General features: G+C 43.9%; 1 protein-coding gene across 2 annotated transcripts; it reads left to right on the top strand.

The window, feature by feature from the left end:
* The first annotated feature begins 6,053 nt into the window (after positions 1–6,053).
* Ppp1r3b (protein phosphatase 1 regulatory subunit 3B) lies at positions 6,054–14,711 on the top strand. Of its 2 annotated transcripts, XR_004772367.1 has the most exons (3): positions 6,054–6,212; positions 12,568–14,155; positions 14,249–14,711. XR_004772367.1 is itself a non-coding variant. In XM_027391252.2 (2 exons), the coding sequence occupies exon 2, from the start codon at positions 12,596–12,598 to the stop codon at positions 13,448–13,450; it is 855 nt and encodes a 284-aa protein (XP_027247053.1). In that variant the 5' UTR covers positions 6,054–6,212; positions 12,568–12,595; the 3' UTR covers positions 13,451–14,711. The 2 variants fall into 2 exon arrangements, 1 of the variants encoding a protein (XP_027247053.1); XM_027391252.2 differs by having other exon boundaries at positions 12,568–14,711.
* The last annotated feature ends 5,875 nt before the right edge of the window (positions 14,712–20,586 follow it).

Genomic DNA, 20,586 nt, shown 5'->3' with positions numbered 1-20,586 from the left:
TTGATGTATCCATCTTCATTCTCCAAAACTTTTTCCAGATATCCTAGTGCCTCTTCCAAATTCATATTCTCCTTTTTTTCTAATAACCCACTGTCCAATAAGCACTGACCACATGTACAGTATAGAGCTATTGCTGGAGCATGGGCTACACCTTTGAAGTAAATTACAGATGCTGTGAGTTCACAAATGTAAGGACTCTGTCACACCAAGAAGACACAATTTTGGCCGGCGTTGGTGGTGCACACCTTTAATCCCAGCACTTGGGAGGCAGAGGCAGGCGGATCTCTGAGTTCCAGGACAGCCTTCAAAGCCACAGAGAAACCCTGTCTCAAAAAAAAAAAAGGTAGAAGAAGAAAGAAGGAGAAAGAGGAAGAAGAAAGAGGAGGAGGAGGAGAAAGAAGAAGAAGAAGAAGAAGAAGAAGAAGAAGAAGAAGAAGAAGAAGAAGAAGAAGAAGAAGAAGAAGAAGAATTTCATAGCCACCCTCTCTGACTTTTGACTCTCACAATCTTTCTGTGCCCTCTTCTGTTGCTTTGTTCCCCAGGGGAGGTGGTGATATAGATGCCCTATTTGGGCAGAGAACTCCGGTCCCCCTTTCTGTGCCTTTTGGGTAGTTGTGAGTCTCTGTGCCAACCACTATCCACTGGAAAAAACATTGCCAATGAGAGGTGAGAGCTACAGAACTTAATTTTAACTGGAAGAAAGGAAATTCTCCAACAGACTCTAGGATTCTTTATCTTTGTCAAGTCCTGCCCTTGCGTTCTTCAATCATAACTTAATCTGCTAAGTGGCCAATTCTCAGGCAGCTGCTCCATCTTGCAAGAGAGGTTACTCTGCTGATTCACAGAATAACCTTGGCCCTAAGTCACAACGTATGCCGCACAGACAGTGATAGCCAGGTCTTTGCTAATGATAATGGAGCTCTTAATACTTCCTTGTAGAAGGTGGCTGGGAGTCAAGGAGAGTCTAGCCATTACTCTCTCCTGATGTTCCTCACTCCTCCCCCCTCCCAGCTGCATATGGTCTTGAGGGAATTTTATATCATACAAGAAGTGGAAGGCTAACCAAAGGTGGGATTCCATCCACACACCTTTCAGGAGGTCGTGACCCTTACTGGATGGGATGCAGCACTTCTTATTCACGTTCCCAAGAGTAAGCCTGAAACTCATTGGCTCACCAAGCTGAACTAAAAGAGAATTCTTTCTTTTGTCTATCACTGGTGCCCTATTTGGAGTGCATCTCCATTTGCTCATATCTCCCCAGGAAAAGGAAAACAATATCCCAAACACAGAGATTTACATATGTTTGCTGGGTATCATTATTATTAACTTATGCGCTTCTTGAGAATAAAATTGTATTTCTCCCATTTCCCATTAAAAATTTGTAGCTGGCATATATTTGCTGTGCATAGTACTATTTACACAATCCTCCTCTTACCCTTCACTCCTTCCTCCCCTTCCCATCTCTTATAGTCCTATTTGTTCCCATAGGCAATTTCAATTTTACTTTCACGTCAAGTATAAATACTTGATTTATGGCCCTATAGAAAATCTTAAGAACTACAAATGAGAGAAAGAAAAGCATTTGTTCTTTCCCCCTCTGGTTGCTTTCACTATCTGGGATCTGTGCTTGCCAATGAATTTTAGGAATTTGTTTCAGTTTCTGTAAAGAATGACATTGAAATTTTTGATGGGAATTGCACTGAATATATAGCTTTTGGTTAGTTAGTATTTTCATATTTATTTTTCCCAACCATGTATATTAGAGGGATTTTTATCTTCTTGTATTTCCTTCATTTTTTTCTTAGGCAGTTTAAGGTCTTTATTATAAAGTATTTCACTTCCTTAGTTAGGTTTCTTACAAGACATTTTTAAATTTCTTTTCTGTTTGTGTACCTGTGAATGGGGTTATTTGCCTGATTTATTTTTCAGTGTGCTGGTTATTGGTATAGAGGAAGGCTATTAGTTTTCTTATGTTTTAATTTTGTATCCTGATTCTTTTCAGTGTTTATATTTGTAGGAGTTTTCAGGTGGAGCCTTAATGGTCACATATAATGAGGACAGTTAGACTGTTTCCTTCCTTGTGTTCATCGTTATTTCCTTTTCTTGTCTTACTGCTTGGCTGGGATCATATGTACTAGACTGAATAGGAATTGAGAAAGTGGACAAACCTGTCCTATTTCTGATTTCTGTAAAAAATGATTTGAGTTTTTCTCCATTGGGTTGGCTATAGATCTGTCATCTATAGCCTTTATCATATTCCTTCTAATTCTAGTTTCTGCAAGACTTTTAGCATCCATCAGGTAAGTATGAACTTGGTTAAAAGTTTTTTCTTTGTCCTTTGAGATGGTCATGTGATTTATTGCATTTATTGATTTGCAAACGTTTAATCATCCCTGACTCTTTGAATGAAGTGAATTTGATCATGGTGAATGATCTTTTTGACATGTGCTTGGATTCATTTTGCAAGTATTATTGAGAATGTTTGCATGGCAGCTACTCAATATTTTGTTGAATGAGTGAATAAGGACTGAAGCAGCCAGGTGCTCAGGGCACTGAAGAAGAAGACATTATTACCACTGACAGCCTTGGAAGCTGTGGAAGAAGAGTCATTTCTATGCCTGGCCACTGCTAAGTCTTTTGGTTTATTTTTCTGGGAGGGGGTGGTTTTTAATAAGTGAAATTAAGCCCAATTCAATGCCAGATTTTATAAGAAGGAACTCGGTGTGCTTTGCCACTAAGGGGTTGAAAATTTCCATGTTCGTTTTCTGTCTTCATTGCCATACAAAGAAAGAAAGGGCATGATCCTATCTAAAGACCAGGCAAGCTCTCAGGTTCTGGGCAGTTATCTGAGCCAAGGTCCTCTAGATACTGCATCCCAGTTAGCTGTAGTCTAGTTGTAGAAAATACTGCTCTTTTCAAACCCATAGACGCCACACTCTTACCTACCAAGACTGTGGTATCCCACAACTAAGTTTAGGCCACTCTCCTGATTTTTAAATAGTCATCTGAACCACAGAGGAAATTATTACCCATGGTTTCCTAGATCTGTGTAAGAAAGATGCTTCCAAACCCTTGTGCTATAAAATTAAATTTGCTTATCCCAACTCCTTCCCAGCTAGGGTTCAATCACCCTTTGCCTGCATGTATTTTGCAATATTTATTGGCTCTGCTCACTTCACTAGCCTGCTCTCTACATTTGGAAATGTAGCCAGCACTTGACTTAACTCACCTTCAACTTCCAGCTAATGAAAGGGAATTTAGAATTGGCAATAGCAGATTCACAGGTGGTCCTTTATCACATTTGGCCATCAAAAAAGAAGGGTGTGGACCTGAGACTTGGGCTGAGGATGCTCCCCTATTACAGCCTTAGATTTGTATCAGATTTTTGTAGTCCATGAGTGTTGTAGTCTTGCATATCTACTTATATTGAAAGCTGTTCCTATATCCTTACAGTAGAACCCCAAAATCATATTAAACAATCAATTTCCCTAAGTCTAAAATTATCCAGTGTGAGTTAATGTACACAATGACCTTGTATCCTGTTGTTCTCGAAGTTTGAGTACTTTTAAAGTCAGTGGAAGCTTGATGTGGTAGCACAGGACTTAACTCCAGAACTCAAGAGGCAGAGATAAGCAGATCTCTGAGGGTTGAGTCTCAAACCCTGGACAAATGCCCACCTAAGGTACCTATTTAACATATCAAAGTAGACCTGGCTATCAAGTTCTCCCAGCATCCCTCAGTCCCTACCTGTTAAGAGTATGGCTGGCATAACCTGCCCCTACCCTAAACTTCTCCAGCCAAGGGGCTAGGCTCCCCTTCCCTATATAATCCATACATTTTGGTTACCAATCTTTTTGGTCTACTCTTTACCCTCCTAGTCACTTGGTAGGTGACTCCTCTATTCTCCTCACATGACCTGGTTCAGGGTCATGTTCACTCTGGACTCTCCCAGATGTCCTTGCTTCTGCCTGTGCCCTCTCTCAAATCTACAAATCCTCTACCACACCTAGGAATAGTCATCGACTTCCTTTGTATTTCATTTATTCATTCACTGAGTTCAAGGCTTGTCTGATGTACAGGGTGAGTTCTAGACACCCATGGGTACACTGGAAAACCTGATCTCAAAAACCAAAACAAGCAAACAAACAAGTCAGTAGTGGGGCCACATGCCTATAATCCCAGGACGACCATGAGTTTGTGGCTAACCTGGACTACAGAGTTAAGTTGGAGATCAGCCTGAGCTAAATAATAAAATGCTCTTTCAATTTTTAAAAAAGAAAGATAGGATGCTTTAATATGTCGATTTAGCACTTTTTTTAAAGGTGGCAATCCTGTATCAATTAGCAACTTCCCAAATGTTACTAGTCATTTAAGGTATAAAACTATGAACCTCGCTCAAGTGGTCAGGCGAGGAGGAGGAGTCATTGGTTCCTAAAGTCACCACCCCAAAGTGTTCATAAAGTCACAAAGCCCCAAAGGCATCAGAAACTATACAGAGTTTATGAATATGCCGACAGCTTCTATAACAAATCCAAACCAGGCATTCTCCTAAGTATGCCTACCTTATTAATCCTCAGCCAGGTCTGCAGTACTGTGAACATGTAGGTGGGCTTTTGCTCAGAAAACATTCGGCTGGAGCGATGGCCACCAAGCAAGATTTAGTGAGTGCTTGGGACACTACTGCAGAAGACGCCGATAAAGTCAGATACGGGAGCAGAGGGAGTGGAGAACACTTGTCTCCGGGCACTCTGGGAAGGTTATAGCCATCTGTGAAACCTGGTGCTATTGTCCTATGAAGGCGAAGGCGGGGCCGATGGAAAGACAACAATGCACCTGGGACACTAAGATCTGGTTAGAACTTTGCTAACAAGGGGAAACTTTACACGTTGCCCGCGATCCTCAGTCAGTCTCTACAGCCGGACGTTCCACCGTAGGAAATCGCCTCCTCCCCTTGGCTCGGGTCCCCGGCTCCTGATGAAACTGTGACCCGCCGTCCCCTTCCCAGACCCTGGACTGCAGCCAAGTCACTCACCGCACGGCTGCAGATCACGTGGCGGAGGGCCCCTAAGTGTGGCTATTGGTCCGCCTCTCGCGTCCCGGGAGTGCTCATTGGCTGCGTCCAGTATTCATGTGTTAAGGGGGGGAAGGTCTGGGATGGCACCCTTAGTAGGGAGAGGTGGCTGGAAAGTTAAAGTGTGCCACAACCTGAGGGAGCTGCAGTCCAGAGTGCTGCCATCCAGGGAGCAGGTGAGAGGGCCGCCGTCGCATGGATCGTGCCGAGTCCCTGCCCCACTTTTGCGGTCGTGGTCACTGTCACTGTCATCCCGCGCAGATGGTGGGGTGGGCTGGAGGGTCTGCCCTCGGTTCTCAAGAGCTGTACCCGGTACGTACCTCCGCAAGCCTGGAGTTCAAGGTGCAGGGACAGGAAATCTGCGGTGAGGGGAGCGCGGGGGAGCATCCCCGTCTAGTCCCTGACATCTGTCGTCCCACTTACAGTGACGCGCAGGTGGTAGAACACCCTAGCTGGGCTCTGACAACTTGTCGCTTCCACATGGTGAAACATCTCAGGGACCCGAGATGGGATGGAGCCTAGAGGGGACCCGAGATTCCCGCGCGGATTAGCCCCGGGAAACGTGGTCAGGGGAGTGTTGTCCTAAACAAAAGATGTGGCAAATCCTAACGTGGCACGTCCCCAACCTGAGATTTGACATTTCTGGAGGATAATTCCAGGGTTTTTTTTTTTTTTTTTTTTTTTTCGGCGAAATCTGGAGTCTAATTACAAGTTGCCTCGGCCTGGGTTTCCCGTTACCAGATAGGTGTAAAAACTGTGGCCAAGCCCTGACTCCATCAAGTTGTTGTGTGGACTTGTCCCTACTTTGGTTCAAATCACCCTTTGCTGCACACAAGCAAGGGCACACCTTGGGTAGTGGGGTCTCCGAAGGCGACAGGCTTGGGGTGAGCTCCAGCCGGGAACGCGCGGGGGTGCTCGAGAGGCGCTGCTCCGGCCTGGGCTGTCCTGTCGTCAAGTCCCGCCCTGGGGTGATAACTTGGGCTCCTCCTCCTTGGTCGTCTCCGGGAACTAAGCCCAGGCCCTACCTCCTGGACACTCCGACGCTCACGTAGTTCAGGGACAGTAGTCACTACTGCCACTTCTCTCAGGCTCTCCCATGAGGCCAGCGAGCAGGGGCCCGGGCTGCGGCGCCGCGGGAGAGGTAAGTGCAGACCCAGGCGAAGCGGGGGAAATTGGGGGCGGGGTGCAAGCACGTCGCCGTCTGAGAGGGATCGGGCCGACTCGCTGACCTGCCCCCACGGATCTGTTTGCAGACACCTTTTTGAATCCAGAGAAAAGGCTGTGAACAGAACCGTAGTTTCAGAACAGTGGGTGGCAGGCCCAGAGCGAAACAGAGAACAGAAAGCTTAAAAAAAAAAAAAAAAAAAAAAAAAAAAAAAAAAAAAAAAAAAAAAAGACTTGAGTGAGAGAACTAGTAAAGTTGCTGGAAGGTGGCTTTGTCACAGCACGAAGGTCCAGGAGAAAAAAAAAGGGGGGGGAGGGGCTTCTTCAGCCTAGGCAGGAAAGGATGGTTCCTTGGGCAAAGATGTCCAGGAGCCAGAGAGAAAGTGGAGACAACTGAAGGACCACAGAAGTATACTGGGGCCCGTTTAGGGGAGAGTTAATAGAACCAGAGCCATCAGAGCCCTGTTAGCAACCAAGGAGCACCTCAGAAGGGACCCTCGAGGCCAGAAAGATCATTTATTACAGTTCAGATGGGCAGGGACTGTCTTAGGCCATTGCTCCATGATATCTTTGGACATTATTAGATGGTGAGGACTGTCTCAAAGTTATCAGATGCCTCCTTACATAGCTCTATTCACAAACATTTATCTCCAAGGATTGAGGGGTAAGCATTAAGACTGTAATAATTAAGGTCTGTGTACAAAAGGGAGACACTGTCAACTTTTTACATGTAAAAGAACCAGCTACACATTTGGAGAGAGAACAGAGAATTGCTGGAGGGGGAGGAGTGCATGGTGGTGTCCACGTCTCACCTGGCTGTGGATCTTTATCTAATGTAGTGTTGCTGGTGGGTTATTGTTAATCTGATTTTCACGTCAGAGAGGAAGAGGTGCCCAAAGAAAGGCACAACCAGAATGCAGTGGCTCAATGGCCTGAAAATGGGAAGGTCATGGGGTTATTTTCTGTTCAGGCTTGTCCAAGTCAATAAAAAGAAATATCACTGGACTCCTAAGACTGCCCAGTATCTCGAGTGACCACATTATTTCACAAGAAGAGGGAAGGGATACAAGGGTCCCAAACATGGCTAGTCCTCATCAGAGGTAGTTAACCTCTGAGGCACCCACATGAAAGCAAAGTGTGTGACTGTCCTTGGGAAACAGCTCATAGTCCCAGGATCCTGTCCTGCAACTAGTGTCCCAGATCCTATGTTACACTCTACTGGCTCAAAAAGTGCCTCCATGTTTTCTGTTTCTGCTTGTTCCCCAGCCAAGGTCTGGGGATGGGGTAGATGGCTGAGGGACATCCAAGCCTGTGTGAGTGTGTATGTGTTCCCTAGATCACCTGTCCAGGTGCTTCCCTTAGGGAACTTAACTATTGCCTGACTGTCTCAGTTGCTGGGAGTACTTCTAAGTGTCCATTATCACCATCACAGTCATCAGGAAAACTAAACTCAAACAAGCACTTTGGTACACCGATTCTTGGATGACAGGTTTAAACTCAAACAAGCACTTTGGTACACCGATTCTTGGATGACAGGTTAATAAAAGCTAGAATGTTCTGTAAGGGTGGCTGTCACATCATACCCTTGATAGAGGCCACAGGGGTAAATGTCCTTAAGCTGTAGTGATGGCGACACCCAGAAAAACTGAAGAGTTTCTAAGCCAGGCCTGTTTATGCAATTTCACAGGGCAGGAGTCCCAGTGGAAACTCCTGGCCCATCATAGCCTCACGTTTGCCTTTCATGGGAGAGGCTTGCAAAGAAAGCATGTTTTATTCTTGAAAATGTTAGTTAGACATTCTCCTTAGCCTTGGCTCTGATTAGAAACATCTCTCCAAGCTCAATTCTTCTTGTTCTTACAGTTTGCTTCTAAAGGGAGTCCCATGACACACTTACATCCTGGCATCCAACAGTACAGCTTCAACAATAGTGTCAGCTCCACTCTTGAACCCTCAGGACTAGAACCCCGGAGAGTGCTTTCCTGGGATGCAGGGAGTGGAGTCTTTAGTTATCTCTGTGCTTTGGTATTCTGCTTCCATGGTAGCTTGGCAATTTTGCACCATTTCCCAATAAGCTGCTTCAAAAACTTTCAGGAAAGCGTGGCTGAGGCTGGTCCTAGAACTTGGAGGAGCTGCAGAGGGACACTTGGCCCTGTGCTGACTCAGAGCAAGAGGAAGGGCCTAGCAGAGGAACTGCTACTCCCCCACTCACTCCCAGCTTTTTAAGGGTGGGCTGTGCAGAAGCACTGGAATGTGGAGCATGTGCTTTTTTTTAAATGTATATTTAAATGGTACAAAAATACCTATGTTAAAGTTGAAACAGAAGGAAAATTTGTAACAAAATTTTGTAGCAGGTGGGAAGAACTTATACTCCAATAACTTGTTAAGCAATAAGTGCTTTTCAAAAATTTTAGCTCACTGATCATTTGTTGTAAAGCCAGCTCAGTCAAAAGTTTGCTTTCTAGGAACAGTCATGCGCATGGACATAAGATCAGACCTAGCAAATTTGCTCTGAAACGTTTCACTGGATTACTTCCTTCACTAGATGGGAAGTAGTGAGACATTGGTTTTGTGGGTGCAAGAAGCCCTTAGCCATGGCCACTTGGGAGAGTGCCCAGATTCAGAGGAAAAACAGGATAACCAGGCTTCTTGCACCCACAAAACCAATGAAAAAAAAAAAAAAAGAAAGAAAGAAAAAAAAAAGAACAGCAAAGAGGGAACCTAATATGTCTCTCTCTCTCTCTCTCTCTCTCTCTCTCTCTCTCTCTCTCTCTCTCTCTGTCTCTTTCCCTCCCTCCCTCCCTTACTCCCCACCCCCCCAGCTCTGGCTATCCTGGAAGTAGCTCTGTAGAACAAGATGGCTCCAAACTCAGATCCATTTTTACATATGGTTAATCAGATTCGGAAGTTTAAAGAAAAGTATTTATTGAGTCCAATGCATGGTCCTTCAGCACTTGCCAACGGTTGAGCAACTTCTCAAAAGATGTCACCTTTCAGGCAGCCATGATGGCTTGTGAGCAAGGCTCCTCCCTGCCACAACTACTTTACCTCCTCATCCTTTCACGTTAGCCAGAAGAAAGCAGCTGTTTGGAACCTAAAGTCTTGAGTTTTGAGATTACAAACCAGGCTTCATTACTCGCTTCTTCAGTCAGACCATTGTTAAGTGTCATAAATCTGCCATCATAAGGAGAACTATAAAAAGGTGTGCGTAAGTGTCAGGGTGGTTTTGCATGTTTTCTTAGGGTTCATTTTTTTTTCTGATTATAGAAGCAGTATTGTTTGAGAAGATATAAGGAAACACAAAGCAGGAAACAACTTAAGGAAATATGTCACATGGATTGTCTGACATTTTTAACCAAAATATGGTCCCTGATATCTACAGGTGATGATGCTGTTCCCAGGCAGCCCCATGTTCTCTGCACATTCTATACTCCCAGAAGCCCAGCTCCACAGTTCCGCAGGCCATCTGTCTTTCCATGTTATATGCCCGATTACCTCATTTACATCACTGCTCTTGCACTTTGGGGTTGTTATTAAGTAAAATAAAGGTACCTTGAACAACAACATTGTAATAATGCAACTGTCTGATACCTGAGGTGGCTCTAAGTCCCTGATGGGCAGGTGGCATATATATTGTGGATATACTGGTTAAAGGATAATTGGCTTTCCAGGAAGAAACAGATGGGATGGCCTCATGTAGCTCAGAATGAATGGTGGGAAATTTGAAGAATTGCTTACTTGCAGAATTTTCATTTTAATGTTTTTGAGCCACAACTGACTGTAAAGAGCTGAAACCATAAAAAAAAAAAAAAAAACCAATGGGAGTATACTATATCTCTACTCATTTTTCTGTATACGTAGTATTTTCTCTTGTGTCTGCTATTTGTATACAGTTTTGTCTCCTTTTCACATTAACAATACATGATAAAATTTTAGCTAGGCATAGTGGCCCCACACCTTTAATCCCAGCACTGGTTAGGCAGAGGCAGGCAGATCTCTGGCTAGCCTGATCTACAGATCTATCTCCAGGTCAATTAGGGTTATATAGTGAGACACTGTCTCAAAAAACAAAGATACAAAGTCCAAAATAAAGATATTTTCTGTGCTACTTAAATACTTCTTCAAATGATGAAATTAGTTGTATCTAATTACATAATACGAATATGGTACAATTGAGTTTATGAGGCATCCATAGCAGGCATTCTTCTCATTATTTCTCTTCTTGTTAATTTCTATACATTTTAATTACTTATTTAGGGTAAGTGATATCGTATGTGATATTGGGATGGAAATGATAAGAACACTTAGAAAGATTATACCAATTTTGATAATAAAATGTCTTTTAAAATGTTTTTTTTTTTTATAGCTGGGCGGTGGTGGCACAAGCCTTTAATCCCAGCACTTGGGAGACAGCGGGAGGCAGGTCTCAGTGAGTTCAAGGCCAGTCTGGTCTACAGAGTGAGTTCCAGGACAGCCAGGGCTGTTTAGCTGATTAATTATAGACAGAATTTCACTATACAGCTCAGGCAATCCTTGAACTTGCAGACTCCCTCCATCAGCCTTCCGAATAGCTTAGGTTACAAGTGTGCACCATCACATTCAAGTTCCATTTGAATTTCTTAAAATTACTCTTAAGGTTGGATAGTTTGCATGTTTGTATGCCACTTTTACATTTCTTTCTTTTTTTCTTTTCTTCTTTTGTTTGTTTGTTTAGTTTGTTTCTTTGTTTTGTTTTTTGAATCAGGGTTTCTCTGTGTAACTTTGGAGCCTGCCCTGGTACTCTCTTTGTAGACCAGGCTGGCCTCAAACTCACAGAGATCCGCCTGCCTCTGCCTCCCAAGTGCTGGACTGTCAAGGCATGTGCCACCACCACCGCCTCCCATCTGCTTGTAATCCTTATGACAGCTGTTACCACCTACATACAAAGCAAATATCTACTTGTATGTCAAAGTAAAAAGAAATAAACTTCTCATTCTTTTTCTGAAGAAAAGGTATACTAGAACATAAAAACCTCCCATAAGTTGTGGAAATAAATCTGAGTCCATTCTGATCATTGAATCCCAGTGTATAATAGCATAATGCCTGATGCATGGTGTTATAAATTTGATGCTTTTGTATTATTAAGTCAGTATTTACTATTTAAATCATGAGGCACTTTTACTTTACATCTGTTAAAATGATTATCTTGCAAAAAGATGAAAGTAGTAGAAATGCAAATTAATACTGTGGTGTTTTCTCAAAAAATAAAATACGTGATCCAGTGATCCTGCTACAGGGTGTATATTCAAAGGATGGGAAATCAGTACGTTTGAAGTGATGTCCATAGTCCCATATTCACGTAACACCAGTCATAGCTAAGATATGAGATCTAGCTAAGTGTCTCTCAGTGGATGAGTGGACAAAGAACATGTGGTATGTATGCACAGTGGGGTGCTGTTCATAGAGACAAGAATTAAATGGTGTAGTTGTAGAAACATGGAGATGATCCCAGAGGGCACTGTGCTAAGTGCAGTAAGCCAATCACAGAAAGACAAATGCACATATCCATGTCTAGTCTAAACAAAGTAAGACCTTGAATGTGTAATAGGATGGTGGCTGCAACAGTTCATAACAATGTATACTTGAAAATTGCTTAGAGTAGATTTTAAATATCTACTCTAAGATTTTAAATATCTCACCCCTCAAGTATATGAGGAAATGCATGTTAAGTGTGTCAGCTATTCCACAATGTGTACATACAACTTTATCACGTTTACTTATTTAGTGTGGACACAGGTGTGCCTGGAGTATGTTTAAAATTAAAAGGATAACTGTGAGAACTGGTTCCCTCCATCCTATGCGTGTCCTAGGAATTGAAGTTGTGAGGCTTGGTGACAAATATCTTTACTTGCTGAGCCATTTCATCAGCCTTAAAATAGAAACAATTTTTATTTGTCAAATAATAGTCTGCAGTATTTACCAAATAAAATAATCAGATCAGCTATTTGTGGGGTATATACTCTTCAAAATGAGGGGGGGTTTAGTCAAATAAATGAGTAATTCTATAAACAATAGGAAGCCATAATTTTTAATGCTCTTCTCATTCATCTCTGTGGTGTATTAGCATGCAGGAGGACCCAGGACATCCCGGCCCATGAATTAGCCTTGAAACTAGCTTCTCTTTCCATCTGCCTGTCTGCCCTGCCCACCCCCCCTTCCCTGAAACCTGTGTCCTATGAGAGCACATGGGAGTGTGAATCCAGATCAAAGGCAACATTGTTTGCCAGTCTCTGCCAGAATGAGGGCTTAAACATCTCTCTGACCTCTACTGTTTTCTCTCATCTCCCTTTTGCCAGACTTCTAGCCTGCTCGTCTAACCCCGTGATGGCTGTGGACATAGAGTACAGCTACAGCAGCATGGCCCCTTCCCTGCGCAGGGAGCGCTTCACTTTCAAGATCTCCCCAAAGCTGAACAAGCCACTAAGACCTTGTATTCAGTTGGGCAGCAAGGATGAAGCCAGTGGAATGGTGGCCCCGACGGTGCAGGAGAAGAAGGTGAAGAAGCGGGTGTCCTTCGCTGACAATCAGGGGCTGGCCCTGACAATGGTCAAAGTGTTCTCTGAATTTGATGACCCGTTAGATATTCCGTTTAACATCACTGAGCTCCTAGACAACATCGTGAGTCTGACGACAGCAGAGAGCGAAAGCTTTGTTTTGGATTTCCCGCAGCCTTCTGCCGATTACTTAGACTTCAGAAATCGACTTCAGGCCAACCATGTCTGCCTCGAAAACTGTGTGCTCAAGGACAAAGCCATTGCAGGGACCGTGAAGGTCCAGAACCTGGCATTCGAGAAGGTTGTGAAGATCAGAATGACATTTGACACCTGGAAAAGCTTCACAGACTTCCCTTGCCAGTATGTGAAAGACACTTATGCTGGTTCAGACAGGGACACGTTCTCCTTTGACATCAGCCTACCTGAGAAAATTCAGTCTTATGAAAGAATGGAGTTTGCCGTGTGCTATGAGTGTAACGGCCAGTCATACTGGGACAGCAACAAAGGCAAAAACTACAGGATCATCCGGGCTGAACTCCAGTCCGCTCAGGGAATGACTGAGCCGTACAATGGACCGGATTTTGGAATATCCTTTGACCAGTTTGGAAGTCCTCGGTGTTCCTATGGCCTGTTTCCAGAGTGGCCTAGTTACCTGGGATATGAAAAGCTGGGACCCTACTACTAATGACTATAGTCTGACTCTGATCAAGATGGAACAGAGAATGCAAGACAGCAGAGAATGCAAGACAAGAGCGAAGTTGAACTGCCATTTGGATGGTTTTTGAAAAGCTAGGATCCTGTTCACCTTTTTCATAAACCAGCAAATCCAGGGTGTTTCCATCACAGCTGGTTTCTTGCTCTGAGAAGAGCAGGTGTGCTGGTCCTCTGTGGCATCCAGGTTGGCTACGGAGGAATGCACAGGAGGGTGCCAGGATGGTCTGGAGAGGAGCCAACCTGGCAAGAATGGAGGAAGCTGGCCTCTCCTCAGCGCTTGGGTGTGGAAAGCCAGTCACCCAGAAGCCACCAGTCTCCAGCCTTACCATTGACCTCTGGGTCCTGGGCCGCCCATGCTTTTCCATGTATTGCCTTCATCTGGCACATCCTCGGAGCCACCTTTGTCTCAGCTCCATGCAACCCTGGCCTGCTACCCTGCCACTTCAGAAGAGGGATGGAGGCAGCCCCTTTCTGTGCAAGCTCATGCTCTACATTTATTCTCCCCCACAGCCCATCCAGGGATCCAGATGAGATAAGGCAAATAAGTAGTTTGTGGCTGGGATAGGCATTCCTCCCCCCCCCACCCCACCTTTATAATCCAACAGGGAGCAACACACCAGCTATTGGAAAATCATTGATCTCCTTGTGGAATCATGGGGCACAGCATTGTGACAAGGTGAGACAGTCCTGAGTTTTAGCTTTTCCTCTTGGCTTTTTTTTGGGGGGGGGGCTGCTTTCTAAGCACTCAGTTTTATCCCTGAATTACCAGAAAACTCAACGACTAGATCTGTCTTCACTTGCCTGGCTGGTGTGTGAGCTGTTTTGGTTATGGGAGGATCATAGCTCTCCTCTTCTGGAGCGTCTACTGCAATGCTGCATCTGAGACTTCCAAATGGCATGTCTGGCATGTCCTCGAAGCCTCCAGAAAATGCTTCACTTTCTCTGAAGTATACAATCCTATTCCGGATGCTTCACAAGCACCCAAGGACATTGACTGGGAACTTTTATTTATGGTGTGTATTGTAAGGGGGGGGGGACTGAGTTTTTCTATGTTACTTTAAATGTTTGTCAACTCTGAGGACTCAAAGATGAATTCTTTTCTTAACCATATTGGACTATAGTGCATTATCAAGTAGTAATTTAGACTCCTGGAACTGTTACTGTTGGATGGACCCCCACAACCTGTGATTTTCTCTTGGGCAAATTAAAATTATAGGGGAGTTTGAAAACTATTTTTACATGCATATTTGTAGAACTCTAGGGGCGTTGTTTTGTTTTTTTAAGATTGGTAAAATGTCTAATTTTCTTACTGAAGCGATGTTTCCCTGAGGCAACAGGGAAAGAGGTGCACAGCTTCATGGATTGGGGGTTGGGGGCTGGACATGATCCTGTGCCCCTCTGGGTTCAAAAGTTGTCAGCAGGCAGGTATCAAATGCTTTTGATCTTAGCATGTGTGACTTCTTTTTTATCTTATTTTTTTTTCACTTTTGAAGTTTTAAGTGTTTTGATTTTTTAAGTGCTATTTTGTCTGATTTTTCTTATTCCTAAAACTGGTACTGATCTGTAATCTGTGCTTTGTATTTTGTGACCCGCTGCTATCTATGGGGAAATCACATTCGTGAGTCAGGCTGAAATTTAAGCATACCATAGATCTGCTAGATGAGCATACTCCTAAATGTTCCAGTTATGGTGACTGGACCTGCTAGATTTAAATTGGACGCAAGCAAAACCTATCTCTTATGGGTCATAGATTTTATTCTGTGCCGAGAAGTGTTCTTTCCTCGATTCGGTAAGGCGCCAGATGCACTGTTATTCACAGAGTAGCAGACTAAAGATGGCTTTTAAAAGAAAAGGACCCCAAGTAACTACAGAATGAAGTCTGTTCAATGGTATGGAATGATATCTTTAGATATTCCGTGTCAAAATATGAAATATGGTAATTTCATGTTATGTATCCTTCCTGGCCCCCACCTCTTTTACCCTGATTTGCCCCAGCTTTCTCGCTGGGGCACTGATCGAAAGCCCCAGCCAGCACACCTGGGATGTACACCCCAGCACTCAGCCCAGAGGACATGGTCCCCTGCTTGCTGAGACCCTTCCCACTGAACCAGCCTGTGTGCTTGACTTCCCTCATCGAGGCTGTCCCTCACTGAGACGCTAAAGAATCTTTCTTCTGTTTTCTGCCTCCAACACAGTCCTCCTCCTTTTGACCCTGTCTGTCCTGTGACTCTGAGATAGCCTCAGGAGCTGCCTTGAGAGACTCTCTGCTTCGTTCATAGTTCACCATTGTAGACAAACCTACACGCCTCAGAGGGTAACAGGCTTCTTGCTTGAAGATCCCACTGCAAGCTTGACCTGGAGTTCTGCCTTCATGCAGTGTTTGGTTATGGTGATGAATGGACCCTAATCCCAGCATTTATTCCAGACACTATAATCCAGGAAGGGAAGGCAATTCCATTTTTGTTTCATATTTATTTCCCCAAATTCCCTAGGGTGCTTTTGCAAAATGGCTACAATAAATAAGCTGTGCTATAGACTGTTGTATAATAAAAATTTTCCAGGTTTCTTGCAAGAAGCACTTGAGGGTTGTAAGAATTTTTTATAGGAAAGCTGATAAATAATGGAAGACTGTAGTTCTCCAGAAACTATAGCAACTTGAGTCAATGATTGGAGTTGTTTTATCCCTGAGATGTAAGCTGGGTGGCTCTTTATTCTGGGAAGGTCTTCACTTACCTGCATCTCCTGGCATGATCTCAGAAACTGGAGATAAGATGTTCCAGAAATCATGGGATCTTACCTATAACAGGATCTTCCAGAGACAATCTGGGGGTGTTCCTGAAGTGGAGGACAAGAAATAAAGGAAGAGTAGTTTCTCCTGCTGAAGGCTGTGAAGTACCCCCAGCTCAACCTGCAAAGCAGTGAGTGTTTCCACGGTTTTGCTGCTCGTTCTCAGAGACCCCCAGGGCACGAGGACTTCAACTATCCATGTGATGATGTTACACTTTTGCTTTAATGTGAATATTCAACTGACAACTTGTCATCATTTTATGCCTAAAAGTGCCTTGTCCAAAAACTTCTGCATGTTTTTAAGAAATATTTTTGTACACAATGGTAGAGGGGAAATGCACTTTAAAAAATATCACAAGAATGGCTGTTTTTTTGTGTGTGGTGGAAGAGAATGGTTTGTTTGTATCTGTCTCAAAAGCAAATATGTAATAAATACCGGGAAAAAAAAAAAAGCCTGAAACTATCCTTCTATTTTTACCATCTGAGGAAGGGGAGCCATATTTTAAGTCAGTAGGTTTTCTTTTGCTGTTTTCTGTACATATCTTGCTTTCTTTTTTTTAAAAGGTATATGGTGTATTCAGTGGATGTGGGAAAGCTGAAAGGCTTCAGGGAGGAGATGGGGCCCGTTGCTTCAGGCTGTCTGGCAGTGAAGGCTGGTGATAGCCTTCACCTCCCATAGACAAGAGCAGGGAGGAGGAACAGGGGTGACTATTGTCTTCTACCCATCTTAGTCACCCAAGGCCATGGTTCTTCCTTCCCTCCTACAGCTCTTGAAGGGGAGAGTGGATAAATGTGTGGATTCAGACGGTCATGGGTAAACTACCTATGGCTGTCACAACATTGAACTGCTTGATCACAGACTCAGTATCCAGGAAAATAAGCCATCTGCTGTTGTGGCTTCCGCTCTCCCTTTGAATTGCAGATACGAGATGTTCAGGAAGTTCAATAGGAAGGATGGAGGAGGAAAAGGGGAGGGGCAAAGTGCCTGCAGCCCTCAGCTCCACGGAATGGCAGCATGGACAGAAATGGTACAGCTCGTGTGCAGATGCAGACGTGAGCTCCTTCTACAGCCTCTGTGACTTGAATGGGAAATGTCTTCCAGACTGATCCACAGCAGGCAGTGCTATTTGGGAAGATGGTAGGAAGTTTAAAAGGTAGAGCTTGGTTGGAGGAGGTAAATCTGGGGAAGGGTGCCTTTGGGCGCACCTTCCTATCTCTCCCCCACCTTCCTGGCTGCTGTGAAGTGAGCTACTGGGGACCCCCACACCTTTTTCAGCCGTGGTGTTCTGACTCACGGAAGGACCATGGCAGTAGAGTAACCTGGCAATGAACCTAAAGAAATCTTCCCTGCTTTTCCAGTTGCTCTCTCAGACATTTGTCACAGCAGTCTGAAACTGACACACTAGCTACCTTTCTCAAACAGTTTCAACACTGCCCACAGTTGTCATTGGAGAAATGGAAAGGTGGGTGACACTGCTTTTCACTAATATGAATGAAGTTCAGGAGAGTTTTATAATCATTAATTGAGAATCTGTCTCCTTACCTCTAAGATGACTGGGGTAAAAACAGGAAGTAAAAGAGAAACAATGTCCCCAGAATCGCAAGGCCTAACTATGAACCATTCATGCGGCCACTGACTGCTCAGCAGCTTCATGCAAAGCAGGACACAGTAGTTTTTCAAGCACTGCACAGAGAGTATTCTGGTGGATCCAAAAGACTTTGCAAGCCAGAGTCTGAGTCCTGTTGTTCTTTATTTTGTTTTGTTTTTAGACAGTCTCTTTATATGGTCCTGGGTGTTCCGGGATTCATTATGTAGACCCAGCTGGTCTGGAATTTAGTGATTGGCCACCTGTGCCTCCCAATTGCTGCGATTAAAGGTGTACACCACCACACTCAGCTCTGAGTTCTATCCTAATCTCAGGAACTCACCTCCCAGGCCTCCTGTACCTGGTCAACGGCCCTACTGAAGCTAACACAGATAACCGAGAGTAAAGGAAGTAGGAGCCAGAGTGGCAGCTTGAGTATTTTAGGTTAACCCACATGTTCATATTTATTGAAGAATTCTAATACAGAGTCCTGTAAGAAGGACTATGAATCATGGGGTAAACATTACTCTCAGACATTGGACTTTGTCATCACTGTTCAAGCTGCAAAGAACAGTCTAGAGTAGTGGTTTTCAACCTTCCCAACACTATGACCCTTTAATACAGTTCCTCATGTTGTAGTGACCCCCCAACCATAAAATTATTTCATTGCCACTTCATAACTGTAATTTTGCTACTGTTCTGACTCATAGTGTAAATATCTGATATGAGGGATATCTGATATGTGACCCCCTCCAAAGGGTCGTGGCCCGTGTGTTGAGAACTATTGGTCTACAGGGAAGAGATGAAGGCTGTGGAAACATCCCCTCACCTCTCAGGGCCCACTAGGAAGAAGACATGCATGTTTGTTTTAGCTCTCCCCAATTCCCTTGAACAAGTCAGTTGCACAGAACTGAGAGGAAATTGGCAATATGAATAGCAGGGTTTCATGGTGGAGCCATGGGTGGGAATAAGCATCTTTCCCAAGGACTTCCTCTATTTGTGCTAGGACCATAGACTAGTAAGCATAAAAGGTAGAAGGAAATGTGGATGACTGTAATGGCTTTATGGTACATCAGGATGTAACTGAAGGACAGAAACAACCAATGAGGCCTGTGGTTACCAAGCTTCCAAGAGAGGAGTGGGAGTCTTGGCTTTCATATCCCCCACCCGAAAATTTTTTATTGTCATTGTCTTAGTCATGGTTTATATTGCTGTAAAGCAACAGCATAAGCACAGCAGTTCTTATAAAGGAAAGCATTTAACTGAGGCTGGCTTATAGTTCAGAGGTTTAGTCCCTTGTCATCAAGGTGGGAAGCATAGTGACATGAAGGTAAACGTGGTGCTAGAGAAGGAGATGAAAGTTCTACATCTGGATTGGCAGGCAGCAGAAAGAAAGAATGACACTGGGCCTGGCTTGGGCTTCTGAGACCTCAAAGCCCACCCCCTGTGACACACTGCCTCCAACAAGACCACATCTCCTACTAGTGCCACTTCCTGTGGGCCTATGGGGGCCATTTTCATTCAAACCACCACAGTAGTGTAGACAGGAAAGTCTTAGCCAAGCTCCATTCTTCTTTTTCTGTCACCATCCTTGGAGCAAGAGAGCAAGGGATGCTCAATGTATAAACTCATGCTGTCCTCAGGGAATCAACAAGCTCCATGCTTGAGCTGAAGTCATTCTACAAACACTGATATGCTTCCTTCAGGATGGACCTGAGATTTGACAGGATACAGACATTTTCTTGGGGCCCAAGATATCAGCAATTATCTCAAATGTTGGTTGTCTGACTAAAGCTCTAAGACAGTGGTTCTCAACCTGGGGGTCACAACCCCGTGCCGTTATATATCATACATCCTGCATAGTAGATATTTACATTACTATTCATAACAGTAGCAAAATTACAGCTATGAAGTAGCAATGAAATAATGTTGGGGGGGTGCAGTCACCACAACACGAGGAACTTTGTTAAAGAGTCACAGCATTGGGAAGGTTGAGAATCACTGCTCTAAGATCTGGCAGCCAGGGAAACAGTTAATTGGCAAGCTTTTTCTACAAGGTACAATGTTGTATATAATTTAGGTGTTGTTGCCTATTCTTTATTTTCATTTGAAAAACATGTAAAAAATGTATATTTAAAAAAATGTCTTTCCTCACAGGTCACATATAAACAAGACAAAGCTGAATTTGTCCTGTTCTCATAGTTTGTCCCTTCTGGTGAAGAGTCATAGGAAGACACATGAGAGGTCACTTGTTGAAGAGAGAGGTCAGGAGGTTATTTTCTCTCTGGGCCTTTGGAGAACTCGGAATGCCTATGGCCTTTGCATACAGGAATCTGTTCTGGCTGCATACTGCTTTTTGGGGGATGGGGAGGGTGAATTAGTATAAAGAGTGGTGGTTTATCCTGTGGTTTCAGTATGTTTCTGTTGCTTGGGTTTTCTGTTTCCTAATTGTGTAGTACTGATAGCCAAAAACCCTCTGGAAATTATAGTCAATTTACTCTTAACAGTAGCCTGTTTAGAAAGAAAGGGGTTATTAATGGTTTGGGCTTATCCCCTACTATAGCCTTCCCCCATCCTACCACACCCCTGTGCCCAACATCGAGGGCATGCCAAAGATCCCAGGGGAGTGCTGTGGCAGACACTCAAGCCTAGCTATATTCCAGGTCCAAGACTCTGGTAGTGATTCCAACATGCTGCTGAGAATTTTGCCAGATATGGATGCTCAGCCTATGCC

The sequence above is a fragment of the Cricetulus griseus genome (assembly GCF_003668045.3).
Source record: "Cricetulus griseus strain 17A/GY chromosome 1 unlocalized genomic scaffold, alternate assembly CriGri-PICRH-1.0 chr1_1, whole genome shotgun sequence".
NCBI classification, from domain to species: Eukaryota; Metazoa; Chordata; class Mammalia; order Rodentia; family Cricetidae; genus Cricetulus; species Cricetulus griseus.
Note: the sequence above shows the minus strand (reverse complement) of the source record. Positions and strands in the feature narration are given on the sequence as shown.

What these genes read in the sequence shown, in the direction of transcription:
- Ppp1r3b (XM_027391252.2), top strand. Translation starts at nt 12,596, where the DNA reads ATGGCTGTGGACATAGAGTACAGCTACAGCAGCATGGCCCCTTCCCTG.